At 41.5% G+C, this 19630-nt stretch overlaps 1 protein-coding gene and 1 long non-coding RNA gene across 2 annotated transcripts; both read left to right on the top strand.

Annotated features, from left to right (window-relative positions):
* Positions 1 to 2978: 2978 nt before the first annotated feature.
* Positions 2979 to 17875, top strand: LOC102082589 (WD repeat-containing protein 19; the record flags this gene model as incomplete). Its single annotated transcript, XM_025904648.1, has 29 exons — positions 2979 to 3613; positions 4646 to 4710; positions 8113 to 8204; positions 8300 to 8365; positions 8481 to 8606; positions 8811 to 8926; positions 9029 to 9144; positions 9776 to 9856; positions 10044 to 10156; positions 10259 to 10432; positions 10726 to 10796; positions 10912 to 11084; positions 11390 to 11510; positions 11607 to 11713; positions 11811 to 11927; positions 12174 to 12329; positions 12562 to 12709; positions 12832 to 13036; positions 13312 to 13471; positions 14634 to 14744; positions 15323 to 15454; positions 15878 to 15960; positions 16056 to 16139; positions 16224 to 16370; positions 16819 to 16943; positions 17089 to 17198; positions 17287 to 17355; positions 17432 to 17530; positions 17777 to 17875. Coding segments are annotated over exons 1-29 (3366 nt in total), but the record flags the coding sequence as incomplete, so codon positions are not given.
* Position 17876: 1 nt separating this feature from the next.
* On the top strand, positions 17877 to 18541 carry LOC112845088 (uncharacterized). The gene is made up of 3 exons (XR_003217896.1): positions 17877 to 17931; positions 18170 to 18317; positions 18440 to 18541. It is a non-coding gene; the product is annotated as an uncharacterized LOC112845088 (long non-coding RNA).
* Positions 18542 to 19630: the final 1089 nt, after the last annotated feature.

Genomic DNA, 19630 nt, shown 5'->3' with positions numbered 1-19630 from the left:
TTGTGGCCTACATTGACAATTTGAGATCAAAAAACAAACAAAAAAACACTAAACACATGTTTACTCTAAATAATTAGAACACAGAGGAGTAAGCATCTAAAAATAAAGTACCTTCTGATATTGATGGGTCAGAGAGGTGGCCAACTGGTCTAGCTTTTGTTGATTCCAGCGCATGGCCATAAGAGTTAGCATGTCCCTCCATCCTGCCAACACAGAAAACGTAATGTTACCACTTTCATCATAATTAGACACTTAAATCTAACTAGTGCAGTATTTGTCTTCTCACCTGCTTTGGACATATGTTTCGTAGTAACTGCAATCCTTGACAGAAAGGCATTACACTGCTCCACCTCCTTCCCTAGAGTCAAACCAGCCCCATCTTGATATGCTTCACTCCATTTCACCTGGAAACACACACACACACACACACACACACACACACACACACACACACAGATGCACATAAACACACAGATAAAATACAAATTACACAAAATGTTGATGTGCAAGTGATCAGATAAAGTGATTCAAGTGAGAATTTCATACCTCACATTTGAAATCGTGGGCTATAGCATGAAAGACTGAAAGAAATGGCTTCATGCTAAGAAGGTGCTGGAGCTCTGGACCGCTTTTTGTTACTCTTTCAAGATATGGCCAATACTTGCAGGTAACATCCATACAAAAAAAGTGATAAGTCTATTGGCCAGCTTTTGTTGCAGGTACAAGGGATAGGCAAAACTTTCCCTCCGTACATATTTAGAGCACTGAGCAGCACTCCATGCCTACACACCGCAAGCTCCAGTCCCTCCTCATCCACCTTGCTGCTGGATCTTTGGGAGGTCTCTCTGGCTGCTGACCACTCCCCTCCACAAACACCTCGTCCGGAGACCTAAAATGCATTAAATAGCTGGTGACAGTGTCTTTTCACAATCTCTTCAGCAGAGTGTTAAAGGTTACCATAATTCTGTCTATGTAATTAGAGTGTTCAATCTTACATGTCTGGATGTGCTGTGTATGTAGTCCACAAATCTCCCCACATCTTCATCCTTTGCGATGAAGGCGTCTTCAAAGATGCCCTGTTCCTCAGATCTGAACAAAATAGCAATACAGTATACTTTATGGTGTCATACAGTTAATTGGTGCACCTTATAGTCACATTTTCTGATACAAACACTGCTACTATACATGTTTTGCTGTACCTAGCTGCATTCTTGAAACGGTAATGCTTGCGGTTTCCATCCACTGAAATTGCAAGTATGTCTGGGGCACATGCATGACATGTGAAGGGATCCTCCTTTAAAACCGTGTCTAATTCATATCTCACGGCTGTATTAAAGTCAAAAATCCAAATCTTTAGTCAAAAACAGGCAGTGGTTACAAACAGGGAGACAAGCAGTCCATTAAACAGTCTACAGGGTCAAACATACAGAGACTTTAAACAGCAATAAAAAAAAATAACTGGACACTGAAAAACTTCACAAAGTGATGTGTGAGGCACCAAAGGGAGGCAGCTGAGTATATTGAATGAATTATCTTCAAATACAAAAGAGAGAAAGTCCTAAAGGCAGCAACCAAGAAACTCTGCAAGGTCAACGTTCGCAAAGGTCATCTTAGAAGAAACGCTTGGCAGCCGCCGTCGATGACTGCGACAAGCTTGCTGAACCAACAAAGCAAACTGTGTCCAGTGATGCCCTCATCCAGACCGATGTTTGGCCCTGGCAGAGCACATGTGAATGTAAGCTCTTCATTTATAAATATTTCAACAATATTCCCAGTATCTGAGCAGTAGCTGGATGCAGTGGCGGTCCTAGCCTGTTTGGCGCCCTGGGCAAACACTCCCTCTCTCAAAAATCATAGCTCTTTACATCTGAGAGAGAATAGGTGTATTGCTTGTGTCAAAATTTGATTGATGACCCCAGCCTTGACCTTTTGAGCTTACCGGAAGTACTCCGGAAGTGACTAATCGATTCCAGATGTGTGTAATATGATCCATAAGCGCGACGAATTGCATCCGGTGAGGAGAGGGGGGTACTCCGGAAGTGTCTAATCGATTCCATATGTGTGACTAATCGCATCCGGTGGGAAAAAAGGAGGGGTGATTCCTGGGGGGATCAGAGAGGGAGGGGTTCCTGGGGCATGGAGAGTTCAGGGGGGTAACGCAGCAGATTTCTGTTGAGTCCGTGCTGTATAGAGAGACAAAGCGGCAGTTAGTTTTCCACAGACAAACTCATAGTTTGAATTCTGTTTAAATGTTTCAGTATTATGACAATGATCTTGATAACCATTTTCTCAGTAAAGAACTATTTCTTTTTTCAATAGCAGCTTTATTTTGCTTTCTTACATTAATCATATTACAGGCGCAATAAAATAAAAACCTTTAATATTATCCGGCTACTAACGGATATATATATCTATATATCCATAGGTCCCTCATCCTATTCATGTAACCCCTCCCGCCAGGGTTACTTGCGTAGTAGCATTCCAACAACGCCCTGTTTCGTCTGTGTAATTGTTTAGAGAGAAAGGAATTTATGGACACTGGGGGTCTGCTGTCATAAAAGAAGACAGGAAGCTACAGTTGGGGGTTGCTGATGCTGATGCTTGTACCTTTAATGAAAGTTCATGGTTTCCATGGCTTGGAGGTGGGTTTGCAGGAGACTCTCTGCATCCTTATCTGTAAATGTAAATGTAAGACAACAAGAGGCCATTGGCCCGGTGGATGCAGAGTGGGGGTCTCAGTGTTTGTAATATGTTAACTGTGTTTTCTATCTTGTGTAAAGGAATTTGGTGTAGATTGAGTGAGGAGATTACTTTAATGACCGGCAGGAAGTCACATACACAGAGACACACACACAGTGCTTTGACTGTTAGGACACACCCACACCTACATGCACACAGTCACTCACGTGCACTCACATAGACACACGGGTACACGCACACATAGGCACTCACGTGCTCGTGCATACACACACAGTTTCGAGCACACCATGGGGGTTTTATGATGGGGTCGCTTCTACAAAACTGTGTTTCACAGACAAAGGAGTGAAGATCTGCTCGGGGACACCGGCCTTGCACGTCTTCCCTTCTAGAAGATGCATGCTAAAATGAAGATGAAAAAAGATGAATAAAGGTTTTGTGAAATAACTACTGAGGTCTGGTGCCGTCTCTGGATGCCCGAGGAATAAAAAGAACCGGGGTGAAACTGATTTCTCAACACTCCACAGACCCCCCTCCTTTTTTCCAACCGTATACCTATTCTCTCTCACATGTTTGGGTTAATAATTAGGCCTACATAGCTGCTGGTTGCAGCTTAAAGATTCATCTTAAAGATCCTAAATTTGTCATTGATTTAAACTTTGGGGTTTGCAGAACACACGTGCAGAAAATTACAGAGTAAACAGTGAAAACCACAAACTTAAGTCACAAGATGCTGGAATTCCATTTTTTATTTGAGCAGAAACTTTCAAGGGTCTGTGCCCAGTTGATGATCAAACAGTCCAGCAGGTGGCGATAATGCACCAGCGTTATCCGCCAAAAAGAAAAAAGAAGAAGAAGAAGCAGAGTTCCCGCTTGATTGCGTTTGCTTCTCAGTTTTTCGCTTTCTCATCCAAAGGTAAGTGACTAGATAACTTTGATCTGAGTTCAGTCAATCTTGAGTTTAGCTCCTGAATGAAGTTTTCTGCTGCTCTCCTCGGTATCTGTTGTCAGATATGTGTGAACCTGTTGAAAGAAAAAGCCAATACAAGTCAAGTTGCTATAAAGTAATTTACTGGAAGATATCAGCAAAAGCGAGTGAAACAGAAAGAAGTAAACAGCTTTATTATTAGAAGGAAGCTTTTAAATGAGCTAAGTGTAATCAAAGTTTCTGTTATTTTATTAGTCTATTACTCAGCCCTAGTTAGCATCTTTGGGTCACTGTGTAGCACCTGCACAGTTTAGGAATGCAGCTTGCTAACCAAGCTAGCTAGCTAGCACCACTATGGCGTCATTTCTGTGCCACTGTTCTGAGCACACGTAAAAAAGGTTTGCAGGTGCAAGTGTTTTATTTTGAGCGAAGAAAAGCTGAATTTGAGTGAACAAAATTCATTGCTGCGTGCAAAAAATGTATTTCAGTGTTTGCTATTATCCATAGACACACACACAATAGCAGCCCCTCTCGCTCAGTTTTTTTGCCCTCCCTGGCAATGTGTTGCTCGCGCAATCGCCCATCTTCTATTGACATTGAAGATTATAAGTTAGTTTTTTTTTTGTTTTTTTTGTATCTCATCTTCATCACCTGTGTGTGTGTGTTACTAGTTTGTACAGCTCCATTGATTGTTTTGTGTTTGTTCTTGGCCAGGGCATTTTTTAAAGAGATCTGAAGAGTTTTATTTATATATTTTACTTATAAATAAAATAAATAGATTAGAAAATGAGCAAACTTCCAATTAAATTGCAGACACTTTCTGTACAGTGGGATAAACACGGAGAAGATTGCCATACTGCTAAATTCAGTATCGGTGCTAAAACCTTTAGTGTTTGTTTCAAACAAGTTGCCCACTTAGGGAAGCTCAATTTTGTTCTCTGTATTGTCAGATGGACATATGAGACACTTTGACTCTTCAGTGCAGTGTGGAGCCTAACAAATATCTGTTTTGTGTCCCAGCTGATCAGCTGGAGGAGAAGAGTCTGACGGAGCAGCAGAGGAACATTTCCAGCTACTTGGAATCAGTTGAGTCACTACAGAGAAAACAATGAGCTCAACACAGAAGGTGACAGATATTAGTGTTAAGAAATACTCCATCAAAAGCTGAAGTACTGATATAACTTGTTTACTCAAGTGAAAAAGTATGGGCTCTGAAATGTGTAGAGTAAGAGTAAGAAAGTAAAAGTAGCTCCTTGAAGAACATTTTTACCACCTATTTTTATCCAAAGCTAACTGAACCTTGTGCTATATAGAGCTGGGCGATAGAACGATAACGATATGTATTGCGAAATAACTTTTTCTCGATAGAAAAATTAAACTATTGCGATAGGCCTCATCTCTCTTGTCCTCTTAAAAAAAAGAAAGAAGAACAGCCGAACCAATTACAGCCGCAGCGTCACGTCACATGACTTGTTACGTACAGCACAAGTACCAAGCCGCACATGTGTATTTGTTTGGGAAGCAGCCAGCCGCCGTGCTGCCCGGGTAATGGAGGAAATGAGTGTGCCCACTAGAGAAAAATCAACCGAGAGCGTAACCGAAGAGAAAACAGATGATGGTTCCAATGCCGGAGAGATTGTCGAACGGAAGGGCCATAGAAGTTCCGTAGTGTGAAGGTATTTCGGCTATTTCAAGTCTGACAAAAAACAGAGTAGCGCGCACTGTAAATTGTGCCGAAAGCAAGTCTGGAAATACAATAAACCGGTGCATGCTCAATCTCTGACTGAAAGCGCTAATTCGTCATTCGGCTTTTGTCAGACTAAAGTAACTGTTTGAAAAGCTAAGCTATACAAGAAGGAGAGATTGAGAATTTCCTTTTAGTTCTCAGTTTATTTGATATTGACAAAAGTTAGTCAATTTTGTCTGTTCTTCTGTAAAACAAACTAAGATTTATTTTTAGTTTTAATTAATATTTTGTTTCTAAGTGGAATTGACAATTTAGTAGTCTGTTTTGTTTGTTCTATTTTGAAACTTATACGCTTTAGCGGCTGCCTTTTGTGTAGTTTGCAATATTTGCCTTTATTTATCTGAAAAAGTCTCATGTTCCTTAAGTACATCTACCCTGTTGAACTTATTATGGGATATAAATATTTAAATCAAAACAAGATGCTGATTATTTCACATTTTACTTGTGAGCAACGGCACATTTAAATCTTACAAATATAGCTATTTGGCTTATATCGTGATATATATCGTTATCGCCTGTCAGAAAAAAACATATCGTGATATGAAAAAATCTTATATCGCCCAGCTCTAGTGCTATATTAACCTCCTAAGACCCGAACTCTTCCACGGCATTTTTAATTTCTCTTTGATATTTGGGCTGGTTGGGACCTGATGAATGTAAAAACAAAGAATTACCAGATTTTTATTTTTTTTTTTTACCTAATTTTTGTTTCTAAGAAAAATGAGAGCCACATATGAGGATATTCGTTTAAAACTTCGATAGTACAGTAGCAGTATAATGTCCTCCTAAGTGGATATCAGGCCCTTGTAGAGCAAAACTGAGTATTTTGGTCTAAATAACCCGAAATGTAATGTCCACATACGTGGACGCCAGGTCCTAGGAGGTTAATGTAATATTTAAAATAAGATTAGTAGATGAAATACGAACTATTTATTTCTAACGAGAGCTCCAGTAGATTTTCTTACAGTACAAGCTGTGATCAGCTGACCTGCTGCTCTCTGTGGATGTACACAACTGAATTCAACCAGATGTCAGCAGATGTTTCATGAGCTGTCCTGGGTGATTTCCATCCTCTACACTGACAGTACACTGTCTTTATATTAGACACTATACTGTTGGTATGAAGGTGGAACTCAGTGAATGAATGTCAGCATCTTGAGCTTCAGTTTAAATGAATCTCTGCAACACTCGATGTAATCTAATTCTGACATGAGCACCACAATCACTGTGCACCGGTCACACTCACACTTTACTTTAAATCCATCACAGTTCAGCAAACTAACCTGTTTATCCTGCACTAACCTGCAGAGGATCTTCATGCAGTCTTTAAATAACTCAGTCTGTTTCAGATTGTTTTGCAGCATCTTTCAGTATATGAAAAAACATAATGTCACAGACCCAATATCTGATTTCAGCACATGAGGACTTACATGCAAGCTTTACATTCCAGTTTATTAAATCCCACTGAGCAGTCCTTACTTTTAAATCTAACCTCTCTTCTTCCTCTCCTGTCCTGTGTGTCTTATCTTTCTCCATCTCTGAGTGAAGTTAGCTCTCTTTCTTTTCTCTCCCTGCGATGTACAGCAGCTGGACTTTTAGCTAGCAACACACTGTGAGAGAAACTGCACACAAACAGAACTTAGAACTTTTTTATTGTCATTGTGTAGTTTCTTAGGTAGCAAGACCACAAAGGTGCAAAGACCACACAGTTTGTGTGTTTGCTGATGTTTGTTGAGCTGATAGAAATGCTGCATTTGAAATTACCTGTCACTTAAAAACTATTAATCCATTTATTCATGCTCATCTTGTCTATTGCTAGCTGGATGCTGAAGTACCGTGACTGCAACTTATGAGCACCTGCAGTTGTTCGGGTGTTGTGCCCAAAAAAAAAAACACTGGCCCACTTTAACTCCTGACTATGTTTTGCAAACAGTTTTGCCTCTTTCATCTTTTTTTATGTTTCATAGCCAGGTGATTAGTACACTATCAGGATTGCCTTTCATGTGTTTAGGTTCAAATCAGTTTGATGTTTGATGCCTGCAGCAATGAAATAACTCCCCTCAAATGGCTTAAACCAAAAGTAACAAGCCTGTTTTGAAAATGTAAGGAGTAGAAAATATAGATATGTGTAGGGAGTAAATGCTTTTTAAAAAAAACCCAGAGGCTACAATCAGACTCTGACATTTTATATGTTTATAGAAATATATAATACTGAACCAAAGTCCACTAAAAATGTGTTTTGCTTTGTGTATTATCCAATAATCAAAAAAACAGGCTGTTTGGCAAACATAGTCACAGTAATGATAACAAAAAGCTCTATACTCACAGCTAAAATAATATTACCTATAGCACCTTTCTCTTGTTTGTCACCCGTCTGTTTAAACAGCGGGGGGGGGGGTTGTTTGTTTGGTTTTTTTTGCATTTTTGTTAAAATATTTTAGGTTGCTGAGCTAATCTTTGTAATGATAACACAGACATAAGTTTAGGCTAAGTAAAATAAGTCACTCTTCTGTTTTAAAAGTAACTTCTGCGGGCGTATTTTGTTGCATGCAGTGCATGGGTATGTTGTACACCTAGCTATCTGACACATGTTTATATATAGTTTGATTAAGGAGCTTTCTAGATGATGCTTTAATATGCATTTAGAAGCAAATAAGATGAAACTGTACGTTGAAGTGGCACTATAAAATTGGTAGAGTGGGGAAAAAACAAACCTATAAGGACATCTTTAAATCCACAGAGTGCGTTTGTGCTCGCTGAAAAAGCCTGGGCGGGATCTAACCTACTGTACAAGTGGCAGAAAAGCTTTGGCAGATATATTGCTGTTGCAGGGTGAGTATGCCATTTTGATTAACATAATAGCTCTGAGAAGGCTGTGTAACAGTCTACTATTTGTCTTCGACTGAGCTTTATTTTCAATCACACAGACAGGACAACACAGTGAAAATATTTGATCGACGTGGACACAAGTGGACTGAAATCAACCTTCCAGGGTAAGTGTGAAAAAATCACTCAGATTCCAGTTTCGTGTCATCTAACAGTTTTAGCTAATTACCACTGAATGTTCAGGTTTTCTTAATAACTTCCTTTCTCCTCTTTCTCTGTAAGGCGCTGTGTGGGGATGGACTGGGATAAGGATGGGGACATTCTGGCAGTGATAGCTGCAAAATCCAGCTCCATCTTTCTCTGGGATGCCAGCGTCAGTAAAACATCCCAGATAGACAGCGGTATGAGGTAGGACCATTTCAGAGGGAGAAAATAAAACCCGATCATTCTAGTACAGTTAATTGTACTGGCTGAATAAGTGATGCAAGTGTTAGTCATTGTATAATTTCACTGCAAATATGTGTTTTTTTCCCCCCTGTTTTAACAAAACACTAACTTTGAAATAAGTAAAGCTAAATGTTTTGTGTTCTAATTGTTGATGGTTTCAAACAGAGATCAGATGTCTTTCGTCTTGTGGTCAAAGACTAGCCCGCTGTTGGCAGTCGGAACAGTCAAAGGAAACCTGTTGATCTACAATCAGCAGACCTCACGCAAGATCCCTGTGCTGGGTAACACACGACACAACTGTATATATAATCTTGGATGGTTTAATGGTCTTTAGTCTGTTCTGTAATATTGATTCTCTGCCTCCTTCTCTCCACACTTGATAGGCAAACATAGCAAGAAGATTACGTGTGGCTGTTGGAGCTCCCAGAATCTGCTGGCTCTGGGGAGTGACGACAACACACTGAGCATCAGCAATCATGAGGGAGACACCATCAGACAGGTAGTCAAATACAGTAGTGTGCAAAAATCTTGGTCCAACCCTCATGTCTAGTATTTTTTAATGTTCTTTAACAATAGTTTTCCAGTTTTTCTGAAGGTCTTTCAGAGTTTTTCTTTAGACATTTGCTGCTTTTTCACTCATTTTCACTTCAGTCTGTGTTTTGTTTGTTAAGCCTTTTGATCAAGGGATCATTCAAGCATAAAGAAGGCTAACTCAAAGTGTGAACCAGTGTTGATTCTTTACATAACAGACAGCTTAGCAAGCAGGCAATTTTAAGTTGTATCTTTAGGCATTTTGTTACTATAAACCTGTCACAAAAACCACATAATTTCTTTGGTTGAATCTGTGAAAAATGCCAAACATAACAGTGTGACAGGCATAATGTAATTGTACATAATGCACAGTAATACATAATAGTATTTTTGCACTAACAAGGTGATTCCCAAAGAAATATTAGCAGACCTGTTTGTTAAAGCCACATCAGAAATGGATTCAATGGAAGGGTGGATGTTAAGTAGCTATTCAGGAAACAGGGAGAAAAGGCTGTGGTACGTCAAATTAATCTGAACTGGACTAAAAATCAGTCACAGCAGGTCTTATGGACTGAGTGTACTTTCTGATCTTTTGCTAGACAACGGTTCGGGGTAAGCCTGCTGAAATGTACTTCTCGGTGATGAAGACAGATGAAAGCTCAGCTCAAGGAGAGAGCACAGTGAGTCTGTTTTTTGCTAGTTTCAAATTGAACCTGTACTGGAGATACATTTTAAGGTCTGTTTGAACATAACAGCTTATCTGGGATTTGCAGAGAATTTTAAATCAATTTTTCTCATGAAGGTTATAAAAGGTTTAGGATGTCTGAAATGTGTCATGGAAAAAGTGCACGTTATTCCACCCTTCAGGTGAGTGTTTCTGTGGACAAGAAGATACTGATGCTTTTCAACATCAACGACCCGGGAAACCAAATAGAGCTAGCTTTCGAGCGCCACTATGGAAACATTGTGTCCTACCGCTGGTATTGCATCTGTTCACACACACAACAAGCTTTGGTACTTAATCACACTTGAGTTATTAGCAGTAAAACGTGTTCTCTCACCATCTTTGTCGGACTGTGTAGGTATGGTGATGGGTATATACTCATTGGTTTCTCCCATGGATACTTTGTGGTCATCTCCACACACATCAGGGAGATGGGATATGAGCTCTATCGGGCTCACAACCATAAAGACTGTCTCAACAGCATAGCCATCTCCACAGCAGTGAACAAGTGTGCGTCTTGTGGGGACAACAGGTAAGCAGAGGTGCTCAGCAAAACACCGCCACGCTTCAGAATTTTCATGTGATGGTAAAAAAAAAAGTGTACTTTGTTGTTGTTTTTTGGCCACACAAAAATCTGGAGAGACAGGGAATGAGCTGTGTCACACTTATAGCTTTAAAGATGGACTCAACAGTGTGGCCATCTCACCAGCATCAAGCGAGGATGCACACAGGCTTTCAATAAAGCAGCTGGACTGCCATTTCAGTTTTGTTTATGTTTTTATCATTTGTAAATGGGAAAAATCTGACCCTGTGCTTCTGCTTCAGCATAATAATCCACGAGCTGTCAGATCGTAAAGATATCAGCAGAATAATTCAGCTGCATGATGAGAATAAAGGTGAGGCTGTTGTTTTTTGTTTTGTTTTGTTTTGTTTTGGGGGGATTCTAGTTTTTCTAAAAGGCCATCTTACATTCTTCAATCACTGTGGATCCCGGTGTGTCTCCTCCTACAGGTCTGGATCAGCTGAGCTGGACAGATGACGGCCAGCTGTTGGCACTTTCCACACAGAGAGGGACGCTCCATGTCTTCCTGACAAAGCTGCCCATTCTTGGCGACAGCTATGGCACCCGGCTGGCCTACCTCACCTCCTTGCTGGAGGTCACTGTCTGCAACCAGGTGGACGAAGTAAGGACACACACACACGCATTCTCTTATAATTATTATCAGTTATTATTCTGAAAAAACAAAAAACAGCAGAGATAGGAGAGTACTTTTTGAGGTGGCTTACTGCTGGCAACAAGATGAAAAATAAAACAAGAAAATCAGCAAAAAACAAAATCAAACAACTTGGACTAAAAACCACGTTTTGTTAATAGAGTCGAGGGATTACCGGACTCATGCTCATACAGGCTCACAGCAGCCCTTAAACAGAGGAAGGATTTCTTTAAAAGTGTAATATGTAAAATGAGAATCTGTTGCTGTGTTTTCAGGAGAGTCCAGTAACGATAGAAGTGGAAGTAGAGCCCACATTCATTGCAGTGGGACCATGCCATGTGGCTGTGGGGATGAACAACAGAGCCTGGTTTTACGCACTGGCAGATCAGGAACCAGGTGTGTATATATGCGTGTTTGTGTGTCCACTGAGTCAGGTTTCCAAGAGTGAATCTCTGCCCTTCTACGTCCCTGAAATGTGTCTGTGTGTCTCAGGTTTTAATAAGCTGAAGGACATCGAGTATTTGGGGACAATAGCCAGCATGTGTCTTAACTCTGACTATGCAGCAGCGCTGTTTGAGGGGAAAGTCCAGCTCCATGTGGTGAGCCATCTGGTGACTGATCACCAAGCAGGTTTCATTGTTTATTGTTTATCTCATGAATAAACTACAGGCCTCCGTATATGTGTTGTGTTTTTAGATTGAAGGCAAAGATCAGGACGAGAAGAAGCAGATGAAGCTTTTTCCAGGCGATGACAGAAAAGGCCGCATCCTTTGCCACGCCCTCACTGCCAATATCCTCTACTATGGCACTGATGTGAGTGTGATCAGAGAAAAAAATCGCCTTTGTACAAAATCTACATATCATAGTTATATGAGGGGACATCAGTATAACACTGTCAGTTATTAAATATATTTTTTTTTATCTTTAGTTTAATCGTGTTTTTCTTGTCAGTCATATTTGTCCTGTTTTCACAAACACTCCTTTCACCCTCTGTGTTTTGTTTTGTTTCTTTGGTTTTTTGTCACTTGCTAACGTCACTTGAATTTTTGTTTTTCCCAGTCTGGAAGTGTGGTGTCTGTCCCGGTGGAGGACTGTGAGGCATTGAGCAGTTACAGCCATTCAGTTGGTGTGAGGAAAGTGTTCCCTGACGTTATTGGCACTCGAGTTGTGTTCATCGATAACCAAAACAGCGGCTTCCTGCTCTCCCCTGCAAACGTTAGTGCATTTTTAAAAGTATGAATATTTACCTAAATAAAAAAAGATATAAAGTACCTGAGCATATTGTAGTGTAACTTTATAATAAGATAACTCAAGCAATCAAGATGTGATTGAAGTGGAGTCTTTCAGCATTCATTCGGGGTCATTTACCCAAAAGAATTTGCAATAAATTCTTTAGAATTACAGTAACGTGTGTGTGTGTGTGTGTGTGTGTGTGTGTGTAATGCAGGCAACAGAGTCCTGCTTTGAGCTCCCCAACTTTTCACCCACCATCACAGGAGTGCTCTGGGACAACTGGCATGCAGGCAGAGGGGTGTTTGTAGCCTATGATGATGACCAAGTCTACACCTATGCCCTGCATGAAACCACCATCTATGGTAGGGGGATGGCACCACATCACGGGGCAGTAATAAGAAGGTCACATCAGTGCCCACATGCATTCAAATGTACTACAGGTGATATTTTTAAGCGTATTTCCTCTCTCTGTGACTCTGCTCAGGCCCACAGGTGGTGTTAGTAGGGAGCACCGCGCTCCCCTTTTCCCAGAAGCCTCTGCTCTTTGACAACGGTGAGCTGACCTGTCAAACGGCAAGCGGTAGAATCAGCAAAGTGGAGTTGAGCACACACTCATTCCTGAAGCACACGGCGACAAACTCCTCGACAGAGCTCAGCAGGCAGCTCGCCCAGGCTGTCATGCTCAAAAGGTCAGCGATGCTGGAAACACTGAACCGGGTGTGCTCCAGTCATCTTTTTGAAAAGCGCTATATAAATCCAATCCATCATTATTATTATTATTATTATTATCTGGAGCACTCATCCCTTTTCACTGATTTACTTTTCTTACCCACTTTTACATTTTCACTCAAATTTAACAGTTTGCTAACTTACAGAATTGCAATTTTAAGGCAGCCGATGATGACTTTGATGGAGGCGAGAAGAACCGTAAAGGACTTATAAATAACATAATCTTCCTGTCCAGGTTCAACGAAGCCTTGGCTCTGTGCAAGTCTGCAGGCACTAATGCAGACTGGGCAGAGTTGGGCAAAGCCTGCTTGGTCCACATGGAGGTTGAGCTGGCCATCCAGGTGTACCGCATGAGTGGCAATGTCGGCATGGTGCGGTCTCTGCAGAGAATCCAGGTATGCACACGTTTTCCTGATTAGACATAGGGCGTTTCTCAATATGCGTACTTGTGCGTACTTGCGTTCTCGTGTACTCGTGATACGTCATCAGTCGGAGACCAAGTACTGTTCCAATTCGAAGTACGCATCAAGCCGAGAACGCAAAAAAGTCCCGGATGTGTTCTCGCTCTGCCCGTTTTATCGAGCATGCATCGGTGTGGACTTGGTACAGCTAAATATCCCAGAATGCATTTCGTCCAAAACTCAACAGCGGACTCCCGGCACATCGTTTTCACCCCCCCCCCCGCTTGCGGTCTTCTCACTACTCAGGTTAAACAAACCCCAGCAGCTGTCTATAGTATTGAGTGTCCACTAAAATAAAAATAAAAGCGTTCTAACATCTCACCTGCTTGTTTTTATTAAGGTATGTACACGTATGTACATGTACACTATTTTTATTATTAGAGGTTTCACTACTGAGGTTAAAAATGATACATAAGTCACTTAGATCACTTCTAAATGTTAATGTTTGGTTTATTTCAGTGTTTTATTTGTTCCTGAGTAAACCGGTTTGGCTGTGATTAAAGTTAAGCTTCATAACATGTTACTCACAGTTAAATTAAGAGGGGACGGCAGTAAAAACTCGGGACCTGTGACATCATCACGTACGCAGGTGTTCCAATTGTACATATCGCGAGTCCGTGCTCGCGTTCTCGGCGAGTACGTACTCACCGAGAACGCGAGTACGTACTCGCGTACTTGAGAATTAGAAACGGCCATAGTCTCACCGAAAGTCCTCGATTCTAATGTGTTTTCATAAAATGATTTTAGCATTCGATTTTTAATATGTTATGTGGGTATGTGTTTATTTTACATTTGTTTCTGTGTTTTAATCACGCTCACATGCCTCTGTATGTTTGGTTGTGTTGATTAATTTATGATGCCATCAACCTGGCAGGGACTACAGATGTAAATTAGCCTGTATGGCTAAATCTGGCATATTTACTTGATAAAGTTATGTTCTCATCTTAATTAATATGCATTCTCCCTTTTGAATAAACATAATTTGTGTGTCACAGATTCTTCCTGACAGACATCGCCCCTGTGTGTTCTAATTTTAGACTGGTCCACTCAATCTCTCTCATTTTCTCTTAGTATTTATGTCATTCTCTCTTTCCAGGGTACAGAGGAAATGAATTTACTGGCAGGACATTTGGCCATGTTTCTGGAGGACTACGACCGGGCCCAAGACCTTTATCTGTCCTCAAGTTCCCCAGTCGCTGCTCTGGAGGTGTGTTTGCGTCTGTGTAAACATTTAAGAGAATGAAAACTCCTTTCATTTTTTTATGCTGTCACGTGCAGTAAAATGTTAAGCTGTTCATTACAATCATGACATTTCACCTATAGTCTTATCTCCTGCTCACCTTCTCCCTGTATTTACAAAGAGGTCACTTGAAGGCAGGATGGAGGGTTTGCTGTACATATAGCTCAAGTTACAGATTACAGATAATGTTCTTTCTATTTGTTCAATTCAATTCAATTCAATTCAATTTTATTTATATAGCGCCAAATCACAACAAAAGTCGCCTCAAGGCGCTTTATATTGTACAGTAGATAGCACAATAATAAATACAGAGAAAAACCCAACAATCATATGACCCCCTATGAGCAAGCACTTTGGCGACAGTGGGAAGGAAAAACTCCCTTTTAACAGGAAGAAACCTCCGGCAGAACCAGGCTCAGGGAGGGGCGGCCATCTGCTGCGACCGGTTGTTGCAGGTGGCAGTTGGAGTTTGTAGTCAGAGGTGAAGGAAATAAAGCAGTTTTGTGTTTGTACCCATCTTTCTCATTTTCCCCCTCTCTGCGCAGTTCCAGGAGCACGATGAGGCGTGCCAGGCAGGTATGGCCAGGATGTATGTCAGGAGAGGAGCCGCTCTGGCTAACCAGCACAGGAGCAGATGTCTCAAGAAGGAATGTGGGGCCATACTGGAGAGCATGAAGGTAGAGTCAGCCCCACATTTTTGGCAGACATTTCCACCTGAAAAAAAAAGCATCCCTAAATTTAGTCAGTTACAGCTTGAAAACCATGTGACCAAAATGAAAAACCTCAGGCTCTACAGATAAGGGACATCTGTGGGAATTTAAAAATATAATAATCCCTGTCCTTATTGCGAGTCCAGGGGAGATTTGACAAACTGGAGCAAAAATTGAGTGTGAGTAACAGCCTTGTTGGAGTGAGTCTCAGCTGCGTCTCTACCAGTTTTATAAGCCGTAGTATACACAACATATGCTGTGTATATTTTAGTCAAAATCTGTCTTGCTTTGTTTGTCAGACTTTGAAAAATGGGGACGGCTGCATTTACAGATCAGAGGTGGTGTGTCTTGTTCATATCTTCATCTGTGTGTGTTTTTTCTTTATCACAGCAATACTCTGAAGCTGCTCAGCACTATGAAGAAGGACAGTATTATGACAAAGCAGTCTCTGCCTACATTCGCTGCAAAAACTGGTGAGGCAAATATGAACACACCTTGACAAACACATCCAATCAGCACGTTTCTCATCATCTTGGTTGGATTTCACTTTATTTTGCTTCTTTCTCAGGACAAAGGTGGAAGAGCTGCTTCCAAACATCTCTTCTCCCGAGATTCACTTGCAGCATGCAAAGGCCAAGGAGGCGGAGGGCAAGTAGGTTGTTAGTTTGTGTACCTGTGTGCTGTGATGTGTGGGTCGCTGAAAGGGAACCTGACATCCTCAGAACTGTGCGCACAGATACAAGGATGCGGCACGAGCCTACGAGAGCGCGAAGGACTGGGACAGTGTGATCCGCGTGCTGCTGGACCACCTGAACAAACCAGAAGAAGCTGTTCGCATCGCCAGAGAGATGCAGAGCATCGGTGGAGCAAAGATGGTTGCCAGGTGGGATTTTACTGACCTGAAAATCCAACAAATAACTCACTTTTTTTACATTTACTGTAAAAGGGACAGCTTTAACAAATTACAGGCACTGAGTGTACAAAAACATTGGCAGTACCGTGTTATTTTATTAGTGACCTCTTGAGATTGAAGTTTACATAACTGGTGGCTGATACATTCACAAAGCTGCAACCAATGTCTATTGTTACTATAGATATAGAGAATTGAATGTCTTTTAGGCCTGTAAATGTTATTAACAGGTGATGGATGACCGTTAGAAGGATCACAGTAGAAGCTGGGAATAGCTGTGGTTCAGTGTACTTGATGTTTAAAGACTTTAAGGATTCATTTCTGTTAGGATTGGTGGTCATTCATTTTCTGTCAGCTCTGTTTGTTTCTGCTTGGTGATTTATTTATTTATTTTCCATTTGTCTGTTTGTGTGCACCCCAGGTTCTTTCTACAGTCTAACGACTATGGCTCAGCCATCCGCATCCTGGTTTCGTCCGATTGCCACGACGAAGCCTTCCAGCTGGCGCAGCAGCACGGAAAAATGGAGGTCTACGCAGACATCATCGGTCAGCCTGTTTCTGGAAATCTGAACTGTGTTTCCCTTTTGCTGTGTTTGCTTGAGGCCTGAGCTGTTTTCTCTTTGTGTCATTCTGTTTAATTATGTGTAGTTTTCACTGTTGTTTCATGGCTGGTGGGTTTTGTGTTCATCAGGCTCTGAGGCAACACAGGAGAACTATCAGTGTATCGCTCTCTACTTTGAGGGAGAAAAGAAACACCTGGAGGCTGGCAAGTTCTTTCAGAAGTGTGGACAGTACAGCAGAGTAAGAGCAATGAATTCACTCATCAGTCATGTTTAGTTTTATGACGTCTGTTATTCAAACGGCTCTTTTCTTTCTGGACAACTGTCAGGCGCTGAAGAACTTCTTGTTGTGCCCTAACACCGAAGACAACCTGGCGATCGAGATGGCGATTGAGACGGTGAGAGCTGTGAGCTAAAGTGTGTGTGTGTGTGTGTGTGAGAGATATTTGTTTTATTGAAGTGTGTGTATTTCAGGTTGGCCAGGCCAAGGACAGCTCTTTGACCAATCAGCTGATAAAAGGCCGCATCCTTTGCCACGCCCTCACTGCCGATTTCCTCCACTATGGCACTGATGTGAGTGTGATCAGAGAAAAGAATCGCCTTTGTACAAAATCTACATGTCATAGTTATATGAGGGGACATCAGTATAACACTGTCAGTTATTAAATATATATTTTTTATCTTTAGTTTAATTGTGTTTTTCTTGTCAGTCATATTTGTCCTGTTTTCACAAACACTCCTTTCACCCTCAGTGTTTTGTTTCGTTTCTTTATTTTTTTTTTCACTTGCTAACATCACTTGAATTTTTGTTTTTCTCAGTCTGGAAGTGTGGTGTGTGTCCTGGTTGAGGACTGGGAGACCGTGAGCAGTTACAGCCATTCAGTTGGTGTGAGGAAAGTGTTCCCTGACGTTATTGGCATCGAGTTGTGTTCATCGATAACCAAAACAGCGGCTTCCTGCTCTCCCCTGCAAACGTTAGTGCATTTTTAAAAGTATGAATATTTACCTAAATAAAAAAGATATAAAGTACCTGAGCATATTGTAGTGTAACTTTATAATAAGATAACTCAAGCAATCAAGATGTGATTGAAGTGGAGTCTTTCAGCATTCATTCGGGGTCATTTACCCAAAAGAATTTGCAATAAATTCTTTAGAATTACAGTAACGTGTGGTGTGTGTGTGTGTGTGTGTGTGTGTGTGTGTTCAATGCAGGCAACAGAGTCTTGCTTTGAGCTCCCCAACTTTTCACCCACCATCACAGGAGTGCTCTGGGACAACTGGCATGCAGGCAGAGGGGTGTTTGTAGCCTATGATGATGACCAAGTCTACACCTATGCCCTGCATGAAACCACCATCTATGGTAGGGGGATGGCACCACATCACGGGGCAGTAATAAGAAGGTCACATCAGTGCCCACATGCATTCAAATGTACTACAGGTGATGTTTTTAAGCATATTTCCTCTCTCTGTGACTCTGCTCAGGCCCACAGGTGGTGTTAGTAGGGAGCACCGCGCTCCCCTTTTCCCAGAAGCCTCTGCTCTTTGACAATGGTGAGCTGACCTGTCAAATGTCGTGCGGTAAAACAGCAAAGTGGAGTTGAGCACACACTCATTCCTGAAGCACACGGCGACAGACTCCTCGACAGAGCTCAGCAGGCAGCTCGCCCAGGCTGTCATGCTCAAAAGGTCAGCGATGCTGGAAACACTGAACCGGGTGTGCTCCAGTCATCTTTTTGAAAAGCGCTATATAAATCCAATCCATCATTATTATTATTATTATTATCTGGAGCACTCATCCCTTTTCACTGATTTACTTTTCTTACCCACTTTTACATTTTCACTCAAATTTAACAGTTTGCTAACTTACAGAATTGCAATTTTAAGGCAGCCGATGACGACTTTGATGGAGGCGAGAAGAACCGTAAAGGACTTATAAATAACATAATCTTCCTGTCCAGGTTCAACGAAGCCTTGGCTCTGTGCAAGTCTGCAGGCACTAATGCAGACTGGGCAGAGTTGGGCAAGCCTGCTTGGTCCACATGGAGGTTGAGCTGGCCATCCAGGTGTACCGCATGAGTGGCAATGTCGGCATGGTGCGGTCTCTGCAGAGAATCCAGGTATGCACACGTTTTCCTGATTAGACATAGGGGTTTCTCAATATGCGTACTTGTGCGTACTTGCGTTCTCGTGTACTCGTGATACGTCATCAGTCGGAGACCAAGTACTGTTCCAATTCGAAGTACGCATCAAGCGAGAACGCAAAAAGTCCCGGATGTGTTCTCGCTCCGCCCGTTTTATCGAGCATGCATCGGTGTGGACTTGGTACAGCTAAATATCCCAGAATGCATTTCGTCCAAAACTCAACAGCGGACTCCCGGCACATCGTTTTCACCCCCCCCGCTTGCGGTCTTCTCACTACTCAGGTTAAACAAACCCCAGCAGCTGTCTATAGTATTGAGTGTCCACTAAAATAAAAATAAAAGCTTTCTAACATCTCACCTGCTTGTTTTTATTAAGGTATGTACACGTATGTACATGTACACTATTTTTATTATTAGAGGTTTCACTACTGAGGTTAAAAATGATACATAAGTCACTTAGATCACTTCTAAATGTTAATGTTTGGTTTATTTCAGTGTTTTATTTGTTCCTGAGTAAACCGGTTTGGCTGTG

The sequence above is a fragment of the Oreochromis niloticus genome, unplaced genomic scaffold (assembly GCF_001858045.2).
Source record: "Oreochromis niloticus isolate F11D_XX unplaced genomic scaffold, O_niloticus_UMD_NMBU tig00002986_pilon, whole genome shotgun sequence".
In the NCBI taxonomy this organism is placed as follows: Eukaryota; Metazoa; Chordata; class Actinopteri; order Cichliformes; family Cichlidae; genus Oreochromis; species Oreochromis niloticus.
Note: the sequence above shows the minus strand (reverse complement) of the source record. Positions and strands in the feature narration are given on the sequence as shown.